Raw genomic sequence first — 26,571 nt, 5'->3', positions numbered from 1 at the left:
ACAGTAACTTTATAACATAAATATGAACTATATATATATATATATATATATATCATTACCTGTGATAATGCTAGTGTGAATGCTGTAATGAATTTGTCCGCTGAAGATGTTGAAATTCATATTTAAAAACACTAAAGCTGAAATCACTGAAGCTAACAGCTGAAAACGCTAAAGCTGATAGCCAGCCAAAATATTTTTGCTAAATCCCAAATTAGCCTAAAAAAAAGATTACCCAAACCGCTAGGATATAGACAAAAAATAGCTAAACTTAAAATATCCTAAAACTGAAAAAGCCAAGATTAACCAAAACAGCTAGCATGTAAATATTACTTCACAACAGCCCCAAAAACGTTTTTAAAAAAGCTTAAATTAGGGAAAAAAAACAGCTAGCATGCAGCTGAAATGTTTGCTTAACTCCAAAATAGCCTAAAACGTCATAGTTAATTCCAAAATAGTCCAAAAAGCTAGCAGAATGCCAATTGTTAAAACCTTAAAACCGTAACTTTTTAACATAATTATGAATAATAAAAATACAGGAATATAATCTCAAAGAACTTTAATCATTTTACTCTCCATCAAAATATATTTTGTCAAAATGATCCCAGTTGGAAATGAGCGCAAGATAACATCGGGTCATTAATAATAATAAAATAAAATGATCTGGAGGGCCGGATAGAATTACCCGGAGGGCCAGATTCGGCCCCCGGGCCTTGACTTTGACACATGCTCTAATCTCATAATCATGGGATGTTTGACTATTTTTCAGAAGATGCAACAGAGTCCGACTCACCACAGTGATGACCTCCAGGTCCTTCAGGTAGGTTCTCTCCGTGGTCAGAATCTCTTTGGCAATGAAGTAGGCCTTGTCGGTGGGATATCGCTACGGACAAAGAAGAACACAACTTAAAAGAATAAAGAGAAAACTTCACGGCTGTGGCCAGACTACAAACATGAGGCTTGTGTGCTCTGTGATTAATGACAGTGAGGCAGGGGGTTGCAAGGATGGCATGCGAGCAGTGTACCTTCCTCCTGCCCTCCTCCTCCTCCTCTAGCCTGGCATTGCTGCCCACCTCGCTCAGTAAGGGGCTTTGCAGGGGCGACGGCGCCTGGCTGGGCAGGCTGAGGGTCGACATCTGGAAGGAGGGCGACATGCAGAGAGGCTCCTTGGAGGTGAAGGGGGAGAGCTGAGGACTTTCCACTACTGTATCTACGAGAGATGGGAAAGTGGATTTACTTTCTACTCATAAACGCTTCAAATATTCAAGCAAAATAACGAGTTTAGGAGAGCTCTAAAAATGTGATTACTTCTTTAAGAAAACCGGTTTTGCCACTTTTGTTATGACCGTTTGCATTTCTCTACATTTAAAAAATACAAATATACTCTTGTACTGAGTCAAAGATCCCCACAGCTGCTCTGTCAATTCTTCTAAAGAGAAAAAAATAAAGGGGGAAGGCTGAGGAGAAAAAAAAAGAAAAGGAAATCAACAACTCCCAACTCGACCCGGAAACAATTCCTCAAGCAAAAAAGTGATCAGGAATGTGTCTTGTCTGGAGGGCAGAAAGCTGCTTAGAGTTTGTCTGAAGTGCTCCACGGGGAGCGGGCGGACATCAGGAGCACGGGGGTTTGCTGGGGAATGACTTGGCACTAGGCCTGTCCAAACAGAGAGCAAACACTCGGCTGGAATTAGATGGAGGAATTCCAGGCACAGCCCCCCCCCCAGCAGAAAGCAAGTAAGTCTGCTGCTTTAGACATCAGGAATCTGCTCGCTTCACGAAGAAGACAACAGTTCAGACTTCTTCTTTACCCTCAAACAGACACGTTCTCCGGGTTACCAGGACCACCTCACTCCCCAGGGGTTTGTTCACACTTCAGGAAGAACAGCATCACTGCTCCTCTGCTCACGTCAAAAAGAATTTTAAGTCTGACATTCATGGTACCCACAAGTGATCACTTTATTCTTGAGAGTAAAACATACAAACATTAAGTACAGATGGTTTATGGTTAGGAAAGATACATTTTCAGGATTAAGTGATGATAGATTGGTGTCTAAGTGCAATCCTGTCAAAAATCCTGAGGGTGAAGACCCACATGGAGGAGAGGAAAGGGAAATATCAAAGGCCACAGTGCTGATCCGATCAGTCAGCTCCAACAGGTTTGCATATCGGAAGCTAACCTTTCAGACTTGTGATTGTAGAGAGGTTGCAGATCCCTTCAGGTGTGTTCTGCCATCCGTCAAAATGGCAATGAGAAGAAAAAAGGTTCTCACACTGCTGAGGATATCCACACAAATGTGGAGGAGATCTCTAAAGCTGTGTCCGAATCCCCCCCCACTCACTTTATAGTGCATTTGCCATTTTCTAGTGATGTCCGAATCTACTATTTCCATAATCGAGTGCACTAGAAATTTCCCAGAAGTCTTTGCAAAAACCTAGAGTGCATCGATGCTCACTAGAGTAGCGAATTGCGGTCGAACAATTTCAACAAAAAAAACATGTTTAAATGTTTTTTTTTATAAACCATCCACATTTTCATAATCAGAACATAATGAAGTCATGAATAAACATGGTGAAAAGTTTGTAATGATTCGGTTTTGACTTTGTGAAATCTGTGACGTCATATCTGGCATTCAGAAAAACAAAAGAAAAGTACTGAGTATCGTGTTTGACTTGCCTTTAAACTCTAGGGCACTGTGTAATATTTTAGTAGTTAGGGGTCAGGGAGGGATTTCAGACACAACCTGAGAAGACAGAGGGATCTAAACCCCAACGGCAGAAAGACTGACAGAAACGCTACATTCACACCAGGCATGTTGTGCACATTCAAGAACTGGCGTTTAGCACTTTAGGAGTTTGCCTCCCGACATTAGCACTTGTTCACCATCTTCAGTGGTGATAAATGTTGAAGCGATGTAATTCTGGTGAATCTTGCTCCAGACTTTTTCTTTCACAGCTCTATTCCGATATAAGAAAGACTTGGTGTCACAGAATTCCAGCTGGACCTCCTTTATGATCAATTTTTGAACGGTTGGCATTTCCATGAATTAAAGGGGATGTCACCCATATGTTTCTCACAAATCCCTGATAGGTCAAAGTTCAATCTGGTTTAACTTTTAATGATATAGCTCAGAGGTCTGAAACCTGCAGCTCTTTTACCCCTCTATTGAGGCTCTCTGACTAAATAAAAATAAAGTTTTTCATTTTAAAAGGTAACTAAAGTAAGAGTAATAAGGTGAAAAAGTAAACTCAAACTTTATTCTGTCCATTCACAAATAGTTAAAGAACATCAACTGATGATGATACTACCCATAATGGTCCAATAATCCATAAAGCGGTTTGGAGTTTAACAAAGTTGAGCTACAACATTTTGATAGAGTTGTGATTGCAGGGTACCACAGGAAAAAAAAATCAATCTGAGGTCAGTAAGCACACCCAAATTTAATTTTCAAGGGTTATTAGCCAGATTTTCTAATTTTAAAAAGGTTGAACTATTTTAGGTGCCCTCTTATGGTTCAAAAAATCCAGTAGGGGTCACTGAATTAGCCCTGATTTAACTTTGGTTTGTTAGATGTATGAATTTCTGGTACAATCTGAAAAATAAACAGTTTTTTACTACTGATGACATTATATTACACTATATTTGCTGCATTGAGATGATTCTATGTGACACAGGAAGTCTTTTATTTTGAAAGCAAGTCAAAAGTTATAAACTATTTAATATTTTGAAAAAAGTCATTTATTTAATCGACGTTTTTTGTGCTTAAAAACGTGAATTTTTATGCATCATAATGAGAACAATAACATAAATTCAAATCAGAGTCTTAATGCTCTAAAGAGTGAGCTAAGACTTTGGCTCCTGCTCGGTTCTGGTCAGCAAAAAATAAACCCAAATGGCTCTTTAAGTGCTGAAGGTTGCAGACCCCAGATATAGCTGCTCTTTTTGTTCAGTCCGAAAACGGTCGTAGAAACTTGCGTTGTAAATGCAAAAGTTTTGAACATAAATGCCCATTTATGCGAGTTTACATCCTTTTAATTGGAAGTGGTTGCTTGAACGTGGGTTGTCAAAGGCGGTGTGAACGTAGGTCAAGTGCTATGAGGCACGGGTGCTGCAGGCGGAGGAGCCAACATGGAGGGAAATCTCATTTTGCATTTTAAATGCATTCAATCTGCAGGTCCAAAAAACCCCAGTAAACTTAACAATATATTACATTCTGTAAATGAGCCTTTCTGGAACGACGTAAAACGAGTTCATCTAGCAGTGTCTGCTCCTAAACTTCAACTGTACCTTAATAAACAGAAAACGAGATTTAAAGCTAGTGTGCAAATGAACTTCCTTCCAATAACCTCTGTTTCATGCTAAACGCCCCAAAAAGCTGCTGCAGTGAATGATTACAATCACAAGAAAACAATAAAGATTTTCTGGAAGTTTCTACTTTGATCTTATGTTTTTCAATGGCAACATTTCATGATTTCATTCAGTTAAAATGTGAAGCTTTGGAGCAACTCACCAACAATTTCCTTTGAGGGTTTTATATACGTAATGGCCTTTTAGTCTGCAGTGATTATGTTTAACAGGAAGCAAAATCACTGCATTTTTATGGCATTTTAAGACATTAAAACTGATCCACAAGCTTCTGCCAGCAGGTGGCAGTAAGGCACAGAAATAAAGGCATCCAAGGCCTTTAGGAACAACTGCTTTTGGGATTCAATGGTTTCATTTGTACCCTGAGATTAAAATTATTCATTGAAAACAAAAATACACAAGAGCTACTATCTATTTGTACAATGATTTGAAAAAATCAATAATGGTAGTTAGTAAAAACGATAAAAGAATATGTTATTATGTGGCAAGATAAGATCTCTCCCTCAGAAATTGGCGCAAATCTAGTTTTTAAAATATTCTGGACTCAAATTCTAGTCTGATCCAAAGGCGAAGGCGGAAGCCTCCAAGTTTAGGAGCGGTGTGTAAAAATAAGTGTGTAAAGCTTCAGAAACAGGCCGCTCCAGTCACACCAGGACAGCAAACTGCTACAGATGACAACACCCAACAGGTGGAGCATTCAAGAAGGTCAGGAATATAAAGACCACAGATGTTGATCAGAAGCGCCCCCTGCAGGATGTGCGGTTCTGAACAAACGAGCCGACACCAAAGAGTCCTGCTTCCTGAAACAACCACTACAGCTGAGAGGGGTAACCCTGCCAACAGGTGAGGGGAGGGGTTACATTTTCACATGCGAGGACCCAGGGGGGTCCGTCAGTGCCAGGGCCTGCAGGTTGTGGCACTGAAGAAGAAAGCCCTCTATTCCAGCCCCTCCTGTCAGGGGGTTGCTGTAAAACAGGTTCTGCTCGGGGGGCAGGACGCTGTCGGAGCCCCAGTCGGAGTCGGAGTCCGAGCTGCTGTTCCCAGAGCCCTCGGTGGCCGTGGGCGGGAAACTGAGCTGCTCCAGCTGCTCCACCAGGTCACTGAACTGCATCGCTGAGCTGCTCTCGGAGCGCACAGAGTATGCTGGGAAGTTGACCATGGAGCTGGCCTCTGACTGCAGCTCGGACCCGGGCAGGCGCAGAGACGAGGAGTCCCCGCCTCCTAAGCCCATGGACATGGACTCCCCGGCGGAGCTTAGCCCCAGGTTGTCCAGGGAGCTGCAGTCGGAGCGGTTATTGAGCAGGGAGCTGGTCTCAGACAGACCCACGGCGCTGGAGTTCCCATTCAGGTCCTCTATCCCCACACTGAACATCCCATTTTCCCCGAGGTTAGTTCCCTCCATAAAATCAAACTGATCCCCTTTGTTGTCGAGCCTGTACGTGTAGGCCTCCGCCCCCCCACCGTAAAAGGAAATCTGGGTGGGGTCGTCGTCAATAAACTCCTCTGTTACCTGCAGCGACGAGTCGGACGCGGAGAAGGTCGGGTTCTGTTTGAGCCGCAGAATCTCGGCCTGGAAGGCCTCGGACGTAAGAACCCCCTTGTTTCGCCCTCCACCCCCCACCCCCCATCTACCACCAAGCTCATTATCCTCATTGCCATTTTTGGAGGGCTGGGACTGGGAACTGCCACTCTCTACACACACAAACAAGGGGCTGCAGTGTCCTGCTGCCTGAATGCTGGGGGCACCTTGAAAAGAGTAGTGTGGAGGGGAAGCAGCCTTGACTGGGTCTTCCTTTGGAGGGCTGGGGGCTCTAGGAGCTCGCAGAGGGGAGTGAAGCCGCGGAGGAGGCGCTGCTGCAGTTTGGCTCGGAGGCGACAAAGGCTGGGGCTTTTGTTGTAGTTCAGCTCGAGGCGGGACGCTGGACGTGTGGGCCGGGTGGAAGGGCGAAGCGGTGGAGAGGGGGGAGCCTGCGGCCCTGAGGCTGTCATTGAATGACAAGTGCTGGGGGAGAAGGTGACAGAAACCAGACAACAAGACAAAGTAATCAAAGGAGACACCAGATAGAGAGAACAAAAGGAAAACAGCATTAATGAACCTCCGTGGAATGTTTGGAAAACAGACCTTCACTGCCGCCGCCGCTGAGGTTCTTACCTGTTTTGGCACATCGGTTGTAAAGGAGCGAGATGACATTCCTATTTTACTGTTCCTCCTGTAAAACAAAAAACCCTGTCAGAATAATCTGGAGTTGAACGCAAGTCTTGAGAAAACTGATAAGTAGGGGATGTCCCGATCAGGTTTTTTGGGTCTGATCCGATTCCGGGTCATTTGATCTCGAGTATCTGCTGATACCAAGTCCCGATCTGATACTTTTGTAACACATTTAAAACATGAACAAATTGAATAAACAGATTTGTGTTGTCCCTTATTTATATTTCATTAACATTATTTTATCATTAAAAACTTAAATAGAAAACTTCTTTGAAGTAGCTTTACTAAACAAGTAAAAATAAAACAAATATAAACTAGGAAAAACATTTTCTTGTTATATAAGTGATAATTAGTCATGTGAGAAAGTTTAGTGACTTCAGCTTTAACATCTTTAGAGCTATTTAACACTTTTAACCAAATGTGATTCCTGTCCTCATTTAACATTCTTAAAAATGAATGATAAATTTGTTTTAGAATAAATTTGATGAGTGTTCATGACTAGCTGATATCATTAGAAGCATTTTTAGTTTTTTTTTTCCTTAAGATTATGCGATTCTTTTTTTAAGCTCTTAAGACGTGTCAAAGCAAGGCCCGGGGGCCGGATCCGGCCCACCAGATCATTTTATTTTATTGTTATTAATGACCTGATATTACCTTGTTCTTATTTCTAACTTGTATAATTTTGACAAAATATGTTTTTATTGAGAGTAAAATATTGAAAGTTATTTGAGGTTTAAGTTGGTTTATTCTGAAATAATATTCCTGTCTTTTTATTATTCATAATTAGGTTAAAAAGTTACAGTTTTAAAGTTTTAAAGTTTGAAACTGGCATTCTGCTAGATTTTTGAGTATTTTGGAGTTCAGCTAATATTTCAGCTACATGCTAGCTGTTTTGGCAAACCCAAGTTTTTTTTTTTCTTTTAGGTTAATTTGGCATTTAGCTAATATTTTAGCTGGCTATCAATTTCCGCATCTTCAGCTATCAGTTTCAGCATCTTCAGCAGTCAAATTCAGCTTACAGCATTCACACTAACATTATCACAGGTAATGCTATATATCTAGTTCAAAACTATGTTAAAAAGTTATGTTTTTAAAGTTGTAAAAATGTAGTTTTAGAGTGTTCAATAAACCTAAGGTGTGTTTTGGATTTTGGCCCCCAGTGTGATTGAGTTTGACACCCCTGGTTTAAGACATCACATTTCCAGTTTTACTACCACATTAGTTAATTTTCTCAACTTTTATTTCTCAGTCAGACAAATAGAACAGGCATATCAAAGGACAGCTCGGGTCCTAAGGAGTTAAATCACAGAGCTAACACTTAGCTTAGCACACTTAGCAGTTGCTCTGTAGCACGAATAGCTTAACATTAAACACAAACAAAAACCCACATTTTGTGTTGAAACGCATTTAGAGGTTGCTGTTTGTGTTAAGACAAACCAATAGAGATACTTGCTGTCAGTTTTTAGTGTTTTTAAAAGAGTTATTGATCCCAGAAGTCTGAATCTGTGATCATCTAGCTAGCTTGACTGGATTGTTTTTGTTAGCCTCCTGTTTGAGCTGCTGCCGTTTTCTGCTGCGTTTTACGGCATGACATTTGGTGATCTGTTCATGACATGCAGACTTCTAGTGGAGTATTTATCCGGAATAATAATATTAAAATATAAAGCACTGATTATAATAAGAATAAATTACATATCCAATCCTGATCGAGGGACAACATCCGATATCGATCGAGTCATCAACCGAATGATCAGATAGGGACATCCCTTCTGAAAACCAGAGAACATTTCTCCCGATGATCACCTCTGGTAGGGGGTTCTCTTCTGTCCGCTTTCCCTGACGTATTCCACAAGCTGCTTCTGGGTCCTCCCACTGGCAACGGAACAATCAGCATCAACAAAATGACAAAACTCGGCTAAAGACGTCCAGCAGAGCCTTTGATCATACCTGTATCGGAACGAAGAGCCTCTGGTGAAGAGGATGGCTTTGGACTTGGGCTGCGGCTGATCAAACAAGCGGAAGAAGGAGTGGTATTCCACACAGATCTTCCAAAAGACCTTACACTGATCTCGACTGGACATCAAGAATTCAAGAATATCTTGATGTGGGCCCTGAAATGAAGAAGACAGAACCAGATGGAGTTGAGATGAGCCAAACCTCTTTGGTGGTCGTCTCTTCATGAGTACTTACATGGACCTCTGGGTGGAGTTTGATCAGAAAGCGTTTCCGCTTGAAGCTCAGTTTGCGAATCTTGGACCAGTTGAAGGTATTTATTTTTGTGTGTCCCTGGGAGGAGAAAACATGTCCAAATGAATCTGTAAAGCAGGAATGTTGAAGCTGATAGAGAGCAGCTTCTATCAACGCACCTGGAACACCTGAAGACCCATGTGAGCCACAGCCAGATTGATCTTGGTGCCCTCGCGGTCAGAGGCTGGGTGAAAGCGAACGCCGTACATTTCCAGTTTACGAGCAATCTCCAGGATCTGAAAGTCCGACTCTGCGGGAGTCTGCCCCCTACAGTCAAAAATAAAGGAACAAACGGGCCAGTCAGGATGAAATAGTTCTCACTGGGGCTGGACGAGATGGCCTAAAAATGAGATCTGTCCTGCAGCCGCTGCTCCTGCTACAGGAAGTCAGGGGAAGGCAGAATGGCAAGACAAAAGGGACAAAAATCACCAGGAAAAGTGGGCGTGGCAGGACCTCAACCTGCACATGTACTACAGATAATAATAATTATTTGAAATATTGAAATGTTCCTACAGTTAGTTTCAATGCTACAATCAACACCAAAAAATAATGAAAGTTTACAATTTGAACTTTTTCATTTAAGATTTGATTTGGACATTGGGGGATGGGGGTCAAGGGAAAATTGCATATTCATCATTCTTTTCTCTCAGTTTTAGCAGATTTGGTCTCCAGACATGTAAATGTCATCAGAAACTACATGTTTTGACATTTTTGTTTATGTTCAAGGTTCAAGGATGTGTGAGTGTACATTTATGCTTTGAAATACCTTATAAATGTTTTCTCAAATATATGTTTTAAAGCTTTTCAAAAAAGTTATGAAGACAAACTTATTCCTTGAGGCCGGTTTCCTCGCTATATAGTGGTTCACCTTCTGCAGTCTCGTAGATTTTTTTCACCACTTTGTATGCTTTTTTTTTTAACAGTGCATTGTGTTCTACATCCTGATTGGCTGTTAACCTTTTGAATCAACCTCTTCCATGTCATGACTCCTGCAAAGAGACGACGCAGTTACATAAATCTTAGCTCCCGATCAGATCTTTGTTTTCATTCTGTAAAACTAGAGTGATTTATCAATGAAGGTTTGAACTTTGAAAGTGTGAAAATGTTCATGTGTCTGAGAAAAATGGATAAAGTGTGTGGTGAGGAGTTTTACATCCTTAAAACATCTGTAATTCTACTGTAATTCTCCCACCGCAATAAACAAGGGAGCAGTGAGCATGAAACTGGAGCCAGGTCAGGTCACCAGGTTAACCACTGGGTGGTTTGTTCTAGAAGTGAGTCAGCTCCCGTTCATCCCAACATTCATCACTACACTGTGGCTACAACAGCTTTTTTCGCTGTTGGGTTTGGCCAGAAAAGTGAAAAGTTACTTCCGATATTCGCATTTAGAACGGCAAAGCTGACAGCTGAGGGCTTTTTAACATAATTTTACATAAATAATCATTTATAATCTTACCAATTTCAACAGAAAAATGTACAATATTTATTTTATGAATGTCCTGCTGAACTGTATTTTCATTTCCTGTCTTAGATCGTTCACAAATCTAAATACAAATTTGAATAATCCTTCAATATTTGAGGTTCTAATGAAAATATAGACTTTCATTTGAGCAGATATTATCATAACAGGTTCTATTTTTTCTGATGTTATTTGCACATATTGCATTCGACACAAAAGCCGATAGAAATTCATGTTGGTCACATTTAATACTTGCAGCAAAGACACACATCGCTGCATGTCTGCACGGATTTTATTCACTTCCAAGGATAAATTTACTTGTTCTACGGGATATTTTAGGAAATAATTGTAAAAACAGGAATTCTTTGGTTCAGTGAAAATGTTCAAAGCAGCTATCGAGCCATGTAGTTTCAGCTTTCAAAATAAGAGCAGCCAAGTAAGAAAAAAATAATCTCTGGGTGAACATATTTTATAACATTACGTGGAAATAGTCACTTTCATATTTTGTCAACAGTTTCAATTAATTTGATCATTTTTACCTTTATTTTCCTGGAGATCAGACACATTTATGATCAAAATCAAAGAGGAGTGATGTTAGAACCACGGCTGAGCTAACAGCAGCTCACTGACCGCAGTAGAAAACATCACAACAGGAATACGTTTGACTTTAATGTCAGACACGCTGGAATTATCTGACTTTTCTCTGTTTAAAATGATTATGTGAGAACGGAAATTTAGACAACTTGTAACTGGTGAGAAAAGATCTTCTGCAGCACCACGTCTCAAAGCTTATGCTAATGCTAGCATTAGCATTAGCACAGATTAAAAGAATAAAATCATAATTACCTTCATAATTAAACAAGTAGCATTCAGTGAAGTGCTTGTAACCTTTGTCTAACTTTAACCTGGTTGTCAGAGAGAAATAACCAGTTTAATGTCATCCATAGGAATTTGGGGAAGCAGCTGTGGAGCATTGCTTCTGACTGCAGACAGGATTACTGACATTTGAACTTTGATTTGGGAACCTCTAAGAGGGACAGACGAATACAACCAGGTAGGACATTTATCAAATAAATATTGTACACATTTCAGTTACAATTGGTTAAGTTACTTCTATCATTTATGTAAAATTGCTTTAAACAGCGTTCAATTGTCAGCTTTGCCGTTCTAAACCATATAAACCGGAACCGACTCTGCACATGACCGGCGATGTGCGACGTCATGTGAAAAGGGTCTTTTACACTCTTTTCATTTTTCCGTGTTCACCAGTTTTCCCGGATCAGGTGTGTTCAGCTGGCTATCATGGAACATCAGCCGTTTTCTCACTTAGTGGGATTTGGAAGACATTTTCTAAAACCCAGTGATTACAACCAAACGGTGTGTTAGGAGGGCATATCCATCCAATCATCACTCCATTCTAAATGTGTTCATCCGTTAAGCGCTGAAATCTGCTTAGAGCCCTCCCCTGCCCCACTGGCCTTATGGCTAATAGACTGGTCAGAGGGAGGGATTAGGACAGACAGCTCCCTGCTTGTGCTTCCACAAGCAACGGCACAAAGAGATTAACAAAAGTCTGTGGAGCGGCCTCGTACACTGGGTAAAAAAACATCCATTAGGTATCAGCAGTTGTCCATAACAAGCAGGCTGACGGGGGGCAGGTTTAATGAGGGGTTCTGTGAGCCCCCAAAAGAGGAAACATTTATTTTTAAAGAATGATGGCTGGACTTATATCCACACACCAGAGTAAAAACACTTCAGACGCTGCTTTAAAATTAGCTGGTGCCATAATTCACAAACTGGCATTAATCCAGATTCTTGAACAGGGCTGCCCAATCAGCTCAAGATCTACCAACACGCCTGGTGGTTTAAAATATGTTTTAATAGTGATTTTTAATATTTCAAAAGATGCAGAAACTGCTGTTGTTTGGAAAAACAGAAAATTGTAAAGATGCTGATTACTTAGCTACCGGTACATACATTCTAACATATCTTTTTTTTGGCACCATTTATCATCAACATATACAAATCTAAAGTGGAGTTTATGTTTAGTTCACACCACTATATGTTTTTGCTAAACTTCAATCCAAACTTTTGACCACTTTGGGGGACCTTTAGCTGTTTTTCCTTTCATTTTAAAAGTAATTTAGCCAACTCAGTGTAGTGAATTTCAAAATAAAGTTTAACAAGTATTTTGGTCAGAGAAATCTTGTTGCAGTTTTAGTGAAATATGACAAAAGGGAGCTTCAGGTAAGCATCTCTGCACTGTTCTGTCACAAAGGTTAGACCTTGATCAATATTTAGCATCTCTATCCTCTCCGGCTGAAGCATTTATAAATGGACCAGCACCTTACCGAAATAAAAGTAAAGCTCATCAAGCCAGTACAAACAGTGGCAGACTTTTAGACAACAAAAGCATCGTTCTTCTTTAAAAAGCACAAAGCTCAGCTTGTAAAATGTGCATATTAAATACAGTTTGACCTGAAAATATAAAGATACATTGTATCCAAACTTGAACTAATTTGAAAAATACTAGTTTTCCAGGCAACAAACCCCTATTGATGTGGTTTGGAGGATGTTCAATTTTAGATTTGTGTTTCTGTTTCGCTGTAGAACAGGGGTGTCAAACTCAATTGAACAGGGGGCCAAAATCTACCTTAGGTCACCGGTCAGACAAGATAAACATTTATTCAACACTCTAAAACTACATTTTTAAAACTGTAACTTTTTAACACAATTATGAACTAGATATATAGCATTAGCTGTGGTGATGCTAGTGTGAATGCTATAAACTGAATTTGTCCACTGAAGATGTTAGTGCTGATAGCTGAAGATGCTGAAATTAATAGCTGAAAACGTTAAAGCAAATAGCTGAAAACGCTGAAGCAAATAGCTGAAAACGCTGAAGCTGATAACCAGCTAAAAGGTTAGCTAAATGATAAATTAGCCTAAAAAACTCAAAAAAAAAAAAGGAGGAGACAACACAGAACTACCACCCTGTCTATAAGGGGATGAACGGGTCAAAAAAGTCCAAGTTTACCATGAGTTGACATGTTCAGGTTTTAGCATAAACCTGTAGGGAATTTCTCTAAGAAGTCAAGATGGGTAAAAATGATCTTTATCACCACAGGGGCAGCGGTGATAAAGATCATTTTTATTATTATTTTTTTATTATTGTTTTTGTAAAAAGTATATTCTCAGGGATCCCAAAAAGTGGATTCATGTGGTCCAGTCTCCACATCCACGGCAGCTGTCCTGTGAAAGGACGGCTGCTCTCAGGAGCTCGCTGAGTTCCAGTGTCTGTGACCCTCCAGTCCAAATAGCCACCTGTAAAATTTCCACACTCGTAAAAATTCCAGTCTGCTGTCAGTGGGAATATAACAAACAGTTGACTTTACCTGCCTGAGCACCGAACTGATCACAGTTAAATCAACTGTGCTTGGAGGTCGTATGTGAGCACAAAGGAAATCACCTGGTTGAGAGTGGATCATTGACGGTGTGTGAAAACTGGACTGAGTGACCCCTCCCCCTTGGCGTTCCAAACTTCAATCAACGTTCAGTAAAATAAAATAAAAAACATTTTCACTTTCATGTTCATTTTTTGTCAGGACCAAATCTTTTCCTCCTCTGCTGAACTACAGTAATAAATGAAATAGAGATTCATCATTTCCAATGAACTTTTGTTTTTTAAAACCTTAAAGACTGAGAAAAGCGGGATACTCTGTGGATAGTTTGACAGTCTGTTACTGCCGCCGCGTTCTCTGGCTGCAGCTCGATGCAGCGACGTGTCCAGCGGAGCTCATGTGATGAATATGCCGGCAGACAGACCGCTATGCTGGGGCTGGATCACGCTTAAACCTCCAGAACATTTAAAACGTCCCCCGGTGAGCTTGCTGTTCGGAACGTCGGGGGTCTGCAGCTCTCGGGAAGCGGCGCCGGACACGAGCCGGTACGCGAGCCGGTACTGGACGCGAACCGGTACGCGAGCCGGTACTGGACGCGAACCAGAGCCGGGTTAGGGTGCAGGAGCTCTCCAGGTCCTAGCGCCGGCCGGTTTTAGCTCGCAGCTCGGTGTTTGGAGACCCGCCTGTGATCTAGTGAGAGCAGCCGGTGAGTTAAAGGGGGGACGCCCACGCGCGTTATGGAAAGGCACGTATGAGAAAGTCCGCGATTAATGCGTCAAAAAAATTGTCGGCGTCAAGCGCATGTCAGATTAATGCGTTTTTAACGCGACAAATCTGACAGCCCTAATATTTTTATATATAGTATTTGTAGATTTTATTTTTTAAAGGTTTTAGCATTTTTCTGTGAAGATTACAGAAAGGGATTATTAAAATTTGGTTATGTGTAGCAATCTGGAAAAACACAATGGTTTACGTTTAGACACACCTTTTGATTGTCACACTTGCTTTTTAGCCAACAAACTGACCCCACCTCAAAGGAGAAAACAGTTATGTGGCCCTCACAAGAAAGAATTTGGGGACCCCTAAATCAGAAGGAATCTTGTTGATTGCAGCATGTGTGCATAAACTTTCCTGGACTGCAAAGTGAGGTTTGTTTCCAAGTGGAAGTGAAAATTGATCATGACATGAAAAAAATGCACATTGAAAATTCAAATTGATCAAACGTGCGCAGTGAGATTTTGGATAATTACTCCAGGCTTATACAATAGATTATATACTGTGGTTAAAGATGTCCAAGTAGAATGAAATCAGAAATAATGGCAGTAATAATGACATAATAAAGCTCAGATGGATAACACAATAACAACACAATACAGAGAGGTCACTTACAAATGCCTGCGGTGGAGCTCCATGATTATCTCTTGCACCTTGTCTTGGTACGGCAGCAGGTTGTTTGCCTTCAGGAAGTCCCTGTCTGCGACATCATCATAGTCGCCAATCTCCGCTGTCATTTAGATAAGAGAAGCATCAGCCGAGCAGCACCGGGGGAAACGTTTACAAGAAGGCTGCACTCACATACACACTGCCCATCTCTGCATTTTCTATAAAACTATGTGGCACAGTGTTCCTTCGCTATATCACGGTTCACTTTTTGGGGTTTGCAGATTTTTTCAGTGCAATTTTGGATGCATTTTTTAAGTGCAGTGTGTTCTGCATCCTGATTGGCTGCAGACTATTGTCAAACAATCCCCTCTGTGCCATGTCTCCAATGCAGAGTGTGGTCAGCAGATCTTTTTCATTCTATAAACTGGACTTATTTATCTATGAAGGTTTGACATTTGAGAGTTTGAACAAGAGAGAGAAGTGTGAAAATGTTCATGTCTGTGTGAGAAAATTGTGTATAGCGTTTAGTGAGGAGTTTTACAGCCTAAAACATCTAAAACTACAAAAGTTGCATTGACTGCAATACTGCTAGTGTGAATGCTTTTTGCTGAAAGTAATCATTGAAGATGCCAAAGCTTTTTGCTGAAAATGGTGACACAGTTTACTTTAACCCTTCCGCTCTCCTTGACTTGTTTACATTAAAAGTGGGGTCATCTGGACCCCACAAGACAGTGCGCTGAACTTTTTGGTACCTTATGAGTTTCACTAATGTCCATGGCAGACATAGAATCCTGTGAACATTTGTCATGGAAGGAATCACATATCAATATATGATTGGAGTCATCTGGACCCCAAAGAGAGAGGAGGGGTTAACTGCTGAATGTATTTGCTGAAAAGGCAAAAGCTATTTGCAAAATGTTAAATTTGCAAAAAGATTGAAAAATGTTGTTAAAGAACTATAAAAGAGCGCTGAAGTTGACATAAATTTCTGAAAATTTTGTGGTAAAATTCCTTAAAAATCCCTAATACATGCCAATTTTGCAAAAATATTTAGTTTGTTGCTTAAATATGAGCTCCAAATTAGCATAAAAAAAACCCTTTAGAAGATGCCAAATTAGCACAAAAAGCTAGCTCGTTGCTTAAATAAACTCCATAATAGCCTAAAATTCCTCAGTAAGCTAAATTAGTCAAAAACTTTAGCATGTTGTAAAATATAAGCTAAACCCTAAATTAGCCTTAGAAAAACCCAGTAGATAAAAAATGGTCAAAAAACGATAGCATTTGCTAAAATATGAGCTAAACTCCAAATGAGCATAAAAACCCCAGTAGATGCCAAATTAGCAAAAAGCTAGCGTGTTGCTTAAATATTAGCTAAACTCAAAAATAGCCTAAAATTTCTCAGTGAACTAAATTAGCCTAAAACGTTAGCATGTTGCTAAAATAGAAGCTAAACTCTAAATTAGCATAAAAAAACCTCAGTATATGTCAAATTAGCAAATAAGCTAGTTATTTCACATCGTAACTCCTATGATAAAAGAGGCAACACTGTACACAATTATGTAGTTCAAAGTGTATCATCTGATCAAAGTGACTTGGAACTATTGAATTTAAAGAAGCACAACAAAAACCTACACTGAACCAGATGGGAAGCGAGCAGCGCTCCTGTATTTTCAGAGCAGATCAGCCGGCCCTCCATCAGATCTCTTTTCATCTGCAGAGAGAATAGGTACCTGCAGAAGAAGGAGAATAATTCAGTGTTCAAGACTTCCTGCAACATTTCGAGAGAAAAAAAAGATAAAGTGTTTGTTTGTGAAGACAGAAAAATCAATCTGTGATGAGAAATGACAGGAGCTGACCTGGTGTACTCTTCCTGGAGCTGGCCGGGGTCAGGGGGGAAGAACTTCACGGACAGTCTGAACAGCGTGTTTGCCGGTTCTAGAACAGCATGAGAACACGTCATCAGAGCGCATTCGGCCTTTGTACAGGTGGAATCTGAACTCACATTTTAGCCAACTTACTTCGGACTTGTTTTGCAATGGGCTTGGTGGGTTCCAGCCAAACCTGAAGGGAGACATTTTTATTTTCACATTTTTACAAGCTTTGAAAGAACATGAAAAGGGTTAGAAAAAGAAGTCCTGCACACACAGACTCCTCCAAAGCCTCGCCTCCTTGCCCTATTTCTGTACATCTGGGCCTAATTGTTGCAGGAATGTGCAACATTCAGATTGACGTGATAAGAAACTGCAATCAGGTGATATTTCCACCATGAAAGAGTAATTCTTCTCCGTTAAAAGCCACATTTAATTACGTGTGTGCCATGGAAACTATTGAAAGTAAAGATAATTGTTCATGTGACGAGTAAATCAAATGATAGAAGCCTAATCCAATAAATGTTAAACCATTCTGAGAAGACAAACGGGCACATGCAGTCAAATATTGGAGAGAAAAGGTCAGGAGAATCGGTTTAAAAGCAGCTGTCACTGATGGAGATATATGGTGGCTTTCATAGCTCTCGTGTTGGTTTATAGAAGCTCCAAAGTGGTATTGCATTCCACTTATGTTTATGGAGGAACAAAACATTGGAAAGTCTGACAGCGGAGTGCAGGCACTGATGCCAGACATGTTAAAAATAATCCAGATTGTACGGCCCTCATTTCCAGTGAAAACAATACTTTTTCACCATTTTCTCTGCTGCAGAGAAACATAAATGTTTTGAAAATGAAGGTTCTGTCTTTACTGAAGTCATCATGATGTAAGTTTGGAGCTAAAAGCTGAAGTTTGGTGTACGTACCCACATCATCTGCATGTTCTGAAACTCCAGGCCAAAGTAATCGCTCTCCATGAGGTTACCTCTGATGAAAACCTTCGAAAGGAGAGTCTGTCCAAGAGCTTTTGGCTGAAAAGGGAAAGAAGAAAAAATATATTACATGTGTCAAAGTCAAGGCACGGGGGCCGGATCCGGCCCTCCGGGTAATTATAATTCCAGATCATTTTATTTTAATGTTATTAATGACCCGATGTTATCTCGCACTTATTTCTAACTTGTATAATTTTTACAAAATATATTTTTATGTAGAGTAAAATATTGAAAGTTATTTAAGGTTTAAGTTGATTTATTCTGGAATAATATTCCTACCTTTTTAATATTCCTAATTATGTTAAAAAGTTATGGTTTTTAAAATTTTAAAAATTTTCATTTTGCAAGCTTTTTGGACTATTTATGCATTTACAATGTTTTTTTAGGTAATTTTGGAGGTAGGCTAATATTTCAGCTACTTGCTAGCTGTTTGTAGTAATTAAGGCTTTTTTGTTTTAGTTTTTTAGGCTGTTTTGGAGTTTAGCTAATATTTCAGCTACATGCTAGCAGTTTTGGCTAATTTAGGCTTTTATTTTTAAGTTTTTTAGGTAATTTTGGAGTAAAGCTAATATTAATATGGTAGCTGTATTGGCCAATTTATGCTTTTTTTTTTTTTTGGAGGATATTTTGAAATTTAGCTATTTTTTTCAGCTACATGCTAGCTGTTTTGGCTAACCTAAGTTTGGCATTTGGCCAATATTTTAGCTGGCTGACAGCTTTAGTGTTTTCAGCTTCTGCGTATTAATGCAGGTCATGCTATATATCTAGTTCATAATGATGTCAAAAAGTTACACTTTTTAAGTTTTAAAAATTTGTTTTTGATTGTTCAATAAATGTTTAACCTGTTCGGCCCGCGACCTAAGGTACGTTTTGGAATTTAGCCCCTTGTCTGATTGAGTTTGACACCCCTGAAAAAGGTGATTTTCTATTCCATCTTTATCAACACAGACATCCTTTTAAGTCCAACATCTAAGGAGTCTATAAAGTATTTTCGGTTCAGACAGAAATGATGATAAATGCAGGCGATCCTCAGATCCTCATCAGCAGCAAATCTGCTCAGATTAAGGGGAGAGCAAAGTGAAGTTTAAATGTAACACAAGATAAATAGTGCGGTGCAGCGTCTGCAAGTGATCCATGTTTTATGGCGCTGTATGCCATCTATAGACTCTCACTGGCGGAGAAACTGCAAAAACGCTCCCCACTGCGTTTTTAAGTTTTCTGGTCCTAAATTCCCAGGCAGGAAATGTGCAGAAGTTTACCTTCTCATTGCTCTGGGGTTTGTTTTCTCTAAATGAAGAACTAATCACCATGTACCGAGAGCACTCTGCACTTGAGGTTTGGAATCTCAGCCTGAGACTGTTGGAGAAAATTATAGCCCAAACATCTGGTTGTAATGTCAAATAGTATTTTTGAAAGCCTTATAAAAAGAACTGCTTTGTGTCGGCTAAAGTAAAACACGGCCGCTCCATGAGGGTCAGGCCTTTCGACTCAAAGGAATCTTTTCATTTCTCAGACGCAGTCACGTGTTTTGTGTTACAGGATGTAAAGGACAAAAACATTCAAAAATGTAAATATCAGACAGGGAATGAGTCCACGTATTCACAGAAGTGGAGAACCAAACGCAGTGGGGTCAAATACTCTGAGTATGAGCCAAACACAAAATCCAGACAACATAAGAGAGTTTTCTCCATCAATCCAGAAAAAATTTGGAGGCATCTTCTCTGTTTGGCTGCCAGTTTAACAAAAATGTATTGTAACTTTTCACTGAGTTTGAAGTAGATGGAACACTTCCACCTATCCTACTGTTATACATCAACAGTCGACAATTGATTCTACTAAACGACAAACTAAAGCAGTGAAGTAAGACAGGCGAACACCAGATATTTGCTCCTAAATATCACGGTATTCAACCAAAAAGACAAGTTCTCCTTCTGTGCAACAAATATAGCCACAACTACTAAAGCAGGGAACGGGTTCAACTATGTTGTAAATTTTATCATTTATTTTCCAAACAAGCCAATTATGGGCCGTTACTATGGCGTAGTTCTGCCACAGACGATTGTTTTATTAGTCGACTAATCACTGATTATTTTTACCGATTACTTGACTAATCGGGTCGTGCACAAGGTGAATTTAAAGCACAAATCTTAACCCTCATGAGCTTTAGACTAACAAAAAATAAAGACAATAAGGACAACAGTTTATTAAACTTTTAGTGAAACGTGAAACCTCTGTCCTTCATTAGTTTCTGTGATTAGAACAAGATTAAATCAAATTAGAGAGAGATAAGGAATGTACTTTCCATCAAACTCGTTTTGACAGGTGCCCAGCTGCTCAAGATAACATAACAACTTAATATCAATTTTATATATAAAGAGTATATAGCACATGTGTCAAAGTCAAGGCTCGAGGGCCGGATTCGGCCCTCCGAATCATTTGATTTTATTATTAATGGCCCGATGTTATTTTGAGCTTAACTCTAATTTGTATTATTTTGACAATATATTTTTATGGAGAGTAAATTATTGAAAGTTATTTAAGGTTTAAGTTTATTTATTCTGGAATAATATTCTTGCCTTTTTATCATTCATAATTATGTAAAAAAAATATGCTTTTAAAGTTTTTAAAAATTGTCTTTCTGCAACTTTCTTAGAGTATTTTGGCATTTACAATGTTTTTTTAGGTAATTTTGGAGTTTGGCTAATATTTCAGCAAAATGTTTAGGCGAATTTAGCCTTTTTTTTAGTTTTTTAGGATATTTTGGCATTTAGTTAATATTTTAGCTGGCTATCGGCTTCATCATTTTCAGCTATCAGCTTCAGCATTTTTAGCTGTCAATTTCAGCATCTTCAGCTGTCAGCACTAGCATCTTCAGCAGCTAAATTCAGCTTACAGTATTCACACTAGTATTATCACTGGTAATGTTATACATCTAGTTCATAATTATGTTAAAAAGTTACTGTTTTAAAGTTTTAAAAATTTAGTTTTAGAGTGTTCAATGAATGTTTATTCTGATCTGCCCACGACTTAAGGTGTGTTTTGGATTTTGGCCCCATGTGGCCCCTGGTATGTCGGGTCAAAGGTCACCTGTCAAAATGAGTTTGATGGAAAGTATATTCCTGATCTCTCTAATGAGTCGGCATCTGAAACAAGGAACTATTTTTCACAAAAGAAAGTTTTGGTCTCACAGACACAAATATAAAAAAGTGCATTTTTTGGTGCTGAACGTTCACAACTTTGTTCAACTTTACTACACTCTGACTCCATATGATATAAAGTAACGACTAATCGTCTATTAAATAAGTCGTCGACTATTTTAATAGTGGATTAGTTGACTAATCCTTGCAGTCCTACTTCATGTTTTTCTTTAGATGTATTCACAGGGAGCAAAATTCACGTCCAGTTTCAATGTCCAGTCAGAGTCCTGATGCAATCAGAGGTCCTACAGCGTGATCCGAGCGTCTGAAAGCAGCTTGTTTGAGTGGGTGTCACCGTGCATCCATCCGTCATGGTGCATCAAATATCTCAACTTTGGCGATGATTTTGCATTACATCAATCAATTGGGGTGGAGTCCCAAACCAACATGAAGGAGAATCGGATTGTTCTCCTGAACTTTATGATATTTTTCTAATTTGTATTGAGATAATAATAATACATTACTTTTAATAATAATAATAACCTAATCTTATTTTTAGTTGTCAAACTGGGTCACAGAAGTACTGCTGAATTCAATCATCATTCAGATGCAGCTCCTGCAGTAGATGTGAAGCTCAACTTACTGGGAGAATCTCTGAATGATCTCATGAACCCCGACATGGAGATAAGTCATTTTTACCCATGACCAATATTTGCAAGCAACGTTTTCCAACCAGGCCTTCTTTCTAACACATGCATGTCAGTGGATAATTCTTAGCTGAACATGTCTCGTCTGTAAGAAGCTCTCAAGGTAAGTTTTCTCTGAATTTACAAAGATTTGCTGATCCCAGGGATTTCTCAACAGGCAGCTCACTGCTTGTTCTCAGAAAAAAAGTCAACAGTAAAGTCTTCCCTCATCCATGTGCTCATGTTCTTAGTCTCTGGGACATCACAGGAACATTTAAGGCTTCAGCGGACTGCTTTTAATTCATATGGAAGGTGTGGTTTCTTCCTTCTGAGATGAATTATGACACATATCTGGATAATTATGCATCATTTTTGTCATTACATGTAATTAAATTGGAAACATACTGAAAATAGAGCAGATGATTGTTCATTTTTGTGCCAACCTAAATAAAGAAACAAATGACAGCATTGAGTTACATTAAACTTCTTTAAAAGTCCAAGCTTGTAGTTACTTTGCACTGTAAGCCATTGAAATGCTAACGTCAGTTCAGCTCTTTCATTTGCTTCTTCTCTTTGGTCCACTTAATGGACTCTATATTCACACTGCAATCTGTGATTCAACCTCTGACTTCACATATCCTGCTTCTCAAAGATTTGCAGCTGTCATTGTTCAGGCCTCTTTCCTTCTTTTCCATCAACAGGCTGCAGTCATTCCCACAATTCCTCGTTTTCCAGCCACTTAAGCTGGAATTTACATTTTCCATGTTTCCTCTCTGCAGGATGGCGGGGCTAATTTTCCCTCCTCCGGGTCCAGGCGGCCTGCCTGCTCTGTTGCCACATCAGGCTGCCAGATAATTCTGCAATGACCAGCCGGAAGAAGAGGTTGTTTGTACTTATGCACTGTAATCATGCAGGCATTTTCTCCCACTGGAATAACTGCAGTTGATCCATGCAAGCATTTTTTTTGCTTCTGAATTCATTTTTAAATAAAAAAAACAATTTTAATAAGTTGCAGAAAACCTGCAAGTAAATACAGAAAAACTGTTTCTGACCCATCAGTGATCATTAAACTTTGACAAAAATCAGCTAAATGTATTTTTTAACTGATTCATTATAGAAGTGCTAACTCTATTGTCTGTTTTTTTGAGCTTCCGTCAAAACTTTTCTCAAACTCGTCATGGAGGAGATGGAAACTGGGATCGGGTTTATTTATTTTGAAGAGCTGAATAAAAGCATCGGTGCACATCTCCGTGTCTAGGTTCAGATCTCCCAGTGAGGAGCAGCCGCTGCTCCTGCAACAGGGACGTGCTGTCAGGGGAAGACAGTATGGCAAGCCACAAGTGTCAAAAATCATTAAGCGAGCATGGCAGTGCCTCACTTGCACATGGACTACAGATTATTATTAGTTAGAAATATTTAAATGTTCCCATAGTTAGTTTCAATACTGCAATTAATACCAAAAAATAATGAAAGTTTAATTTCAAATTTTTCTTTTAAGATTTAATTTGGACGTTGGGGGGTGGGGGTGCATTTTATGGATTCTTTTCTCTCAGTTTTTGTAGATTTTGGACATTAAAATGTAATCAGAAAATACATGCTTTTACATTTCTGCTTATGTTAAAAGTTTAAAGATGTGTGATTGTATGTTAATGGTTTGAAGCACTTTATATATGTTTTCTCAAAAATATACTTTAATAGTAATACAGGGGTCAGCAACCTTTAACAGTAAAAGAGCCATTTGGTCTCGTTTTCTACTGAGCAAAACCTAGAAGGAGCCGTATAGTCTTACTTTAGCCTTTAGGAAATTTGGATTTGCATTCATGACCTTCTGTTTTATAATAATATTAAAAATGAATTATGCCTATTTTTTTGGCACAAACAAAAACAAAAGAACCAAGCATCTCTCAAAATGTGATTATTTTATAACTAGTGTTGTGCAGCATAAGATAATATGTGCTCTTAACTCATTAAAGATCTTTTTTTTTTTTTTTTTTTTAAAGTTTTGTTTTGCATATAAAATCTGTTCATTCTGGAGGTAGAGTTGATCAAACAAGACGTCTTCAGGTCAGCAGGATGTAAAAACCTACATAGTTTATCATCTATGTGCAAATCTAAATGAAATAAATGCTAAATAAGTAATCCTTACTTTAAAAAAATGACATTTTCTTTTTCTTTTATTATTTTATTCTTGTTGTTGTTTTCCCCCTATTTGTCCTTAGCAGTCTTAAACTGCTAGGTTTTGTCATTTTAGTTTGGGGTTAAAGTCCTACTATTTGCCTAAGTGTGTGAAATTTGTTCTCCGCATTTGACCCATCCCCTGGAGGAGAGGTGAGCTGCAGACACAGCCGCGCTCGGGAACCATTTGGTGGTTTAACCCCCCAGTCCAACTCCTTAGTGCTGAGTGTCAAGCAGGGAGGCACTGGGTCCCATTTGGTATGACTCGGCTGGGATTTGAACCCACGACCTTCCAGTCTCAGGGCGGACACTCTTCCACAAGGCCACTGAGCTGGTCAGTTGGACCTTGGTAGTCTTATTTTTTAGGATTTGTTTATTTTAGTTAGTTAGGCAGTCATTAGCAGGGAGCTGCTGACTCTGACGGTCGACATGTCTGGGTCAGAAGTCTCCATGACTTATTTTATGTTTGGCCAAAGAGCCACAATGGAGAGATCCCCGAACTAGTATCAGGCAGCAACAGTCCAGTGTGAACACCATATGCTAAAAGCGCGCACGAGACCCAGCGTGTTCCTGAATGCGCATCACATGCCCACGAGTTAGTATAAGCTAACAATTTCAGAAAACGACTCCTGAACGTGCCAAACTAGCTTTTCGGGGGGATATTCAGATAACTGTGTTGCTTTAAAAGCACAAATCAGACAAATGAAGTGATTTCTGGTCCTTCACCACACTGATGATGAGCAGAACCATTTGTCCAGTTGCCTCTGTGTGAAGGAAACTTGAATTCAGTCATTCAGCTGCAGAGCAGCTTGGAGAATTTGCCAAATAAGTGAGAAGTGTTGGGAACTGGGGGTAAGAAGACACGCTGGCTCCATTCTGAAAGGTTTTTCTTTGGGAATCACTACTGCTCCATTACACACAACCCAACTGAAACAGATAGCACTGAAGGGAGGTGAAAGCACACCAGAGTAGCAGCTAGGGGGAGGTGACAGTTGGGCTTTTATTTGGTTAAAGACAAAGTTCAGTTAGGGGGTTTACTGGTCTGAATATATTTTAGTTGCTGGCACTGAAACTTGAACACAAGCCTCACGTTTAATTATTTGTCCAGGTTTTAGACAGTTTTTTTTTCATTAATATCGTAGATTTCTGTTGTTTCAGAATTTGCCAGAGGAAAACAGAGAACTTCAGGAAGAAATTTAGAAAGTTAGGCAGAAGTACTGAACCCTAAATACTAGTATTTTTCTCATTTTGGGTTGAAAATCTTTCACTCTTTCAAAGAAAGAAAACTGAGTCTAAAGGACAGTTTATGCTGTGATGTGGCTTCAGAAGTAAAAGAAACTGAAGATATTTTAAAATCTACACAAACTCATCTGCAGGCTAATACACTCAAAAATGAGCATGTTTATTAAGCAGGAAGATAAAGCAACTCTCCAAAGCTAAAGGCTAACAGAAATTTCTACTATATTTCAAGCCAAATTTATATTGGAAAAAATATTCTTATTGTAGTTTCAAAAGCAGTCAAGTTACCAAAAAGTTTCTGGACTTTCCTTTAATTCGCATCATTTTAATGAAATATAGGACAACAAAAACATTATTCTTAATCTTCTTTTTCTATTAAAGGGGCCATGACTTTCTTAAGCCTTTCAGAGTGAACTATATCCATATATATGATCATATATTACATTTGGAACACTAACAGTTTTCGTGAGTTTTTTTCCTACTTGGAAATGAAACGTCTCGATTCATGAGGCTCCACCTGCCGCTGTGTGTGGCTGCAGCGTGTCTTCGCTTCTCCCACCCCCCCTTTTTTTTTTTTTTTCAAAGATGAATGCACATGCCATATATCATTTATATATGATGTATCGTATATACCATATATATAAAGAAACAAACATCTGTTTGAGCTAGAATGTATTAAGAAAGGACACAACTGGAAGATATACGGTATTCTGCATCTAAAATGAAAGTTTTTTGCTGATCACCGCAATCTCTGTGGAGAAATTGGGTGTTGGTGTTAGACTGGGGGCGGAGCTGTCAGAGTCTTCCTGAAAGGGGCGGTCTCACTCTGTGACATCAGCACGTGAGGAGCTGCTCGCTTTTGTGGGTATGGGAGGGGCTGCTGTTGAGAGTGCAGGTCTTTCGAGGATTACTCAGAAATGTGTGAATGGATCAAAATACTGATTTGGGGTTCTTTATAGTGAGGAATGAACAGTATAATACATTTAAAAGCTCAAAAAGTCGATTTTTCATGGTATGGCCACTTTAAGAAACAGATCAACTTTTAGAGTTAGCATGATCACAAGTTAAACTTTAGTGGATCACATTTATTAAATTTGTGTAATTAACTGAAGTATCTAGGTGTTCCTACTCAAACCTCAAAAATGAATCAAAGATAAATAAAAACATGCTTATTTGTCAAAACTATGTATCTATCTTCTTATTCCTCATTCACTTGAAGCATTCATGCTTCTCATTACAGCTTTGACTTCCGACCTTCAGAATCTAGGTCCCTTCAGAAGCTGCCGACAGCGGATTTATTTACTCAGCAACAGTTATGATTGTTCAGAAAGTTAGTTCATCCCTTTGGAGGCAACATGGACGTTTTTTCAAGGCTGCTGGGCCGGCCGCTCAGAAAGTTCAAGCTCATTTTAAAGCTA

At 39.3% G+C, this 26,571-nt stretch overlaps 1 protein-coding gene across 1 annotated transcript in view; it reads right to left on the bottom strand.

Annotated features, from left to right (window-relative positions):
* Positions 1–26,571, bottom strand: part of farp2 (FERM, RhoGEF and pleckstrin domain protein 2) — a gene marked incomplete in the record, with an annotated part of 71,463 nt that overhangs the window by 9,774 nt on the left and 35,118 nt on the right. Inside the window, 13 exon segments of the mRNA XM_024258921.1 lie at positions 791–880; positions 1,023–1,207; positions 6,107–6,362; positions 6,513–6,570; positions 8,373–8,441; positions 8,517–8,680; positions 8,760–8,855; positions 8,936–9,083; positions 15,066–15,180; positions 16,692–16,789; positions 16,916–16,994; positions 17,078–17,120; positions 17,851–17,955. Coding sequence (XP_024114689.1) covers positions 791–880; positions 1,023–1,207; positions 6,107–6,362; positions 6,513–6,570; positions 8,373–8,441; positions 8,517–8,680; positions 8,760–8,855; positions 8,936–9,083; positions 15,066–15,180; positions 16,692–16,789; positions 16,916–16,994; positions 17,078–17,120; positions 17,851–17,955 — 1,506 coding nt within the window.

The sequence above is a fragment of the Oryzias melastigma genome, linkage group LG4, assembly GCF_002922805.2.
Source record: "Oryzias melastigma strain HK-1 linkage group LG4, ASM292280v2, whole genome shotgun sequence".
In the NCBI taxonomy this organism is placed as follows: Eukaryota; Metazoa; Chordata; class Actinopteri; order Beloniformes; family Adrianichthyidae; genus Oryzias; species Oryzias melastigma.
The sequence above is the reverse complement of the archived record's forward strand: the minus strand, read 5'-3'. Positions and strand labels throughout refer to the sequence as shown.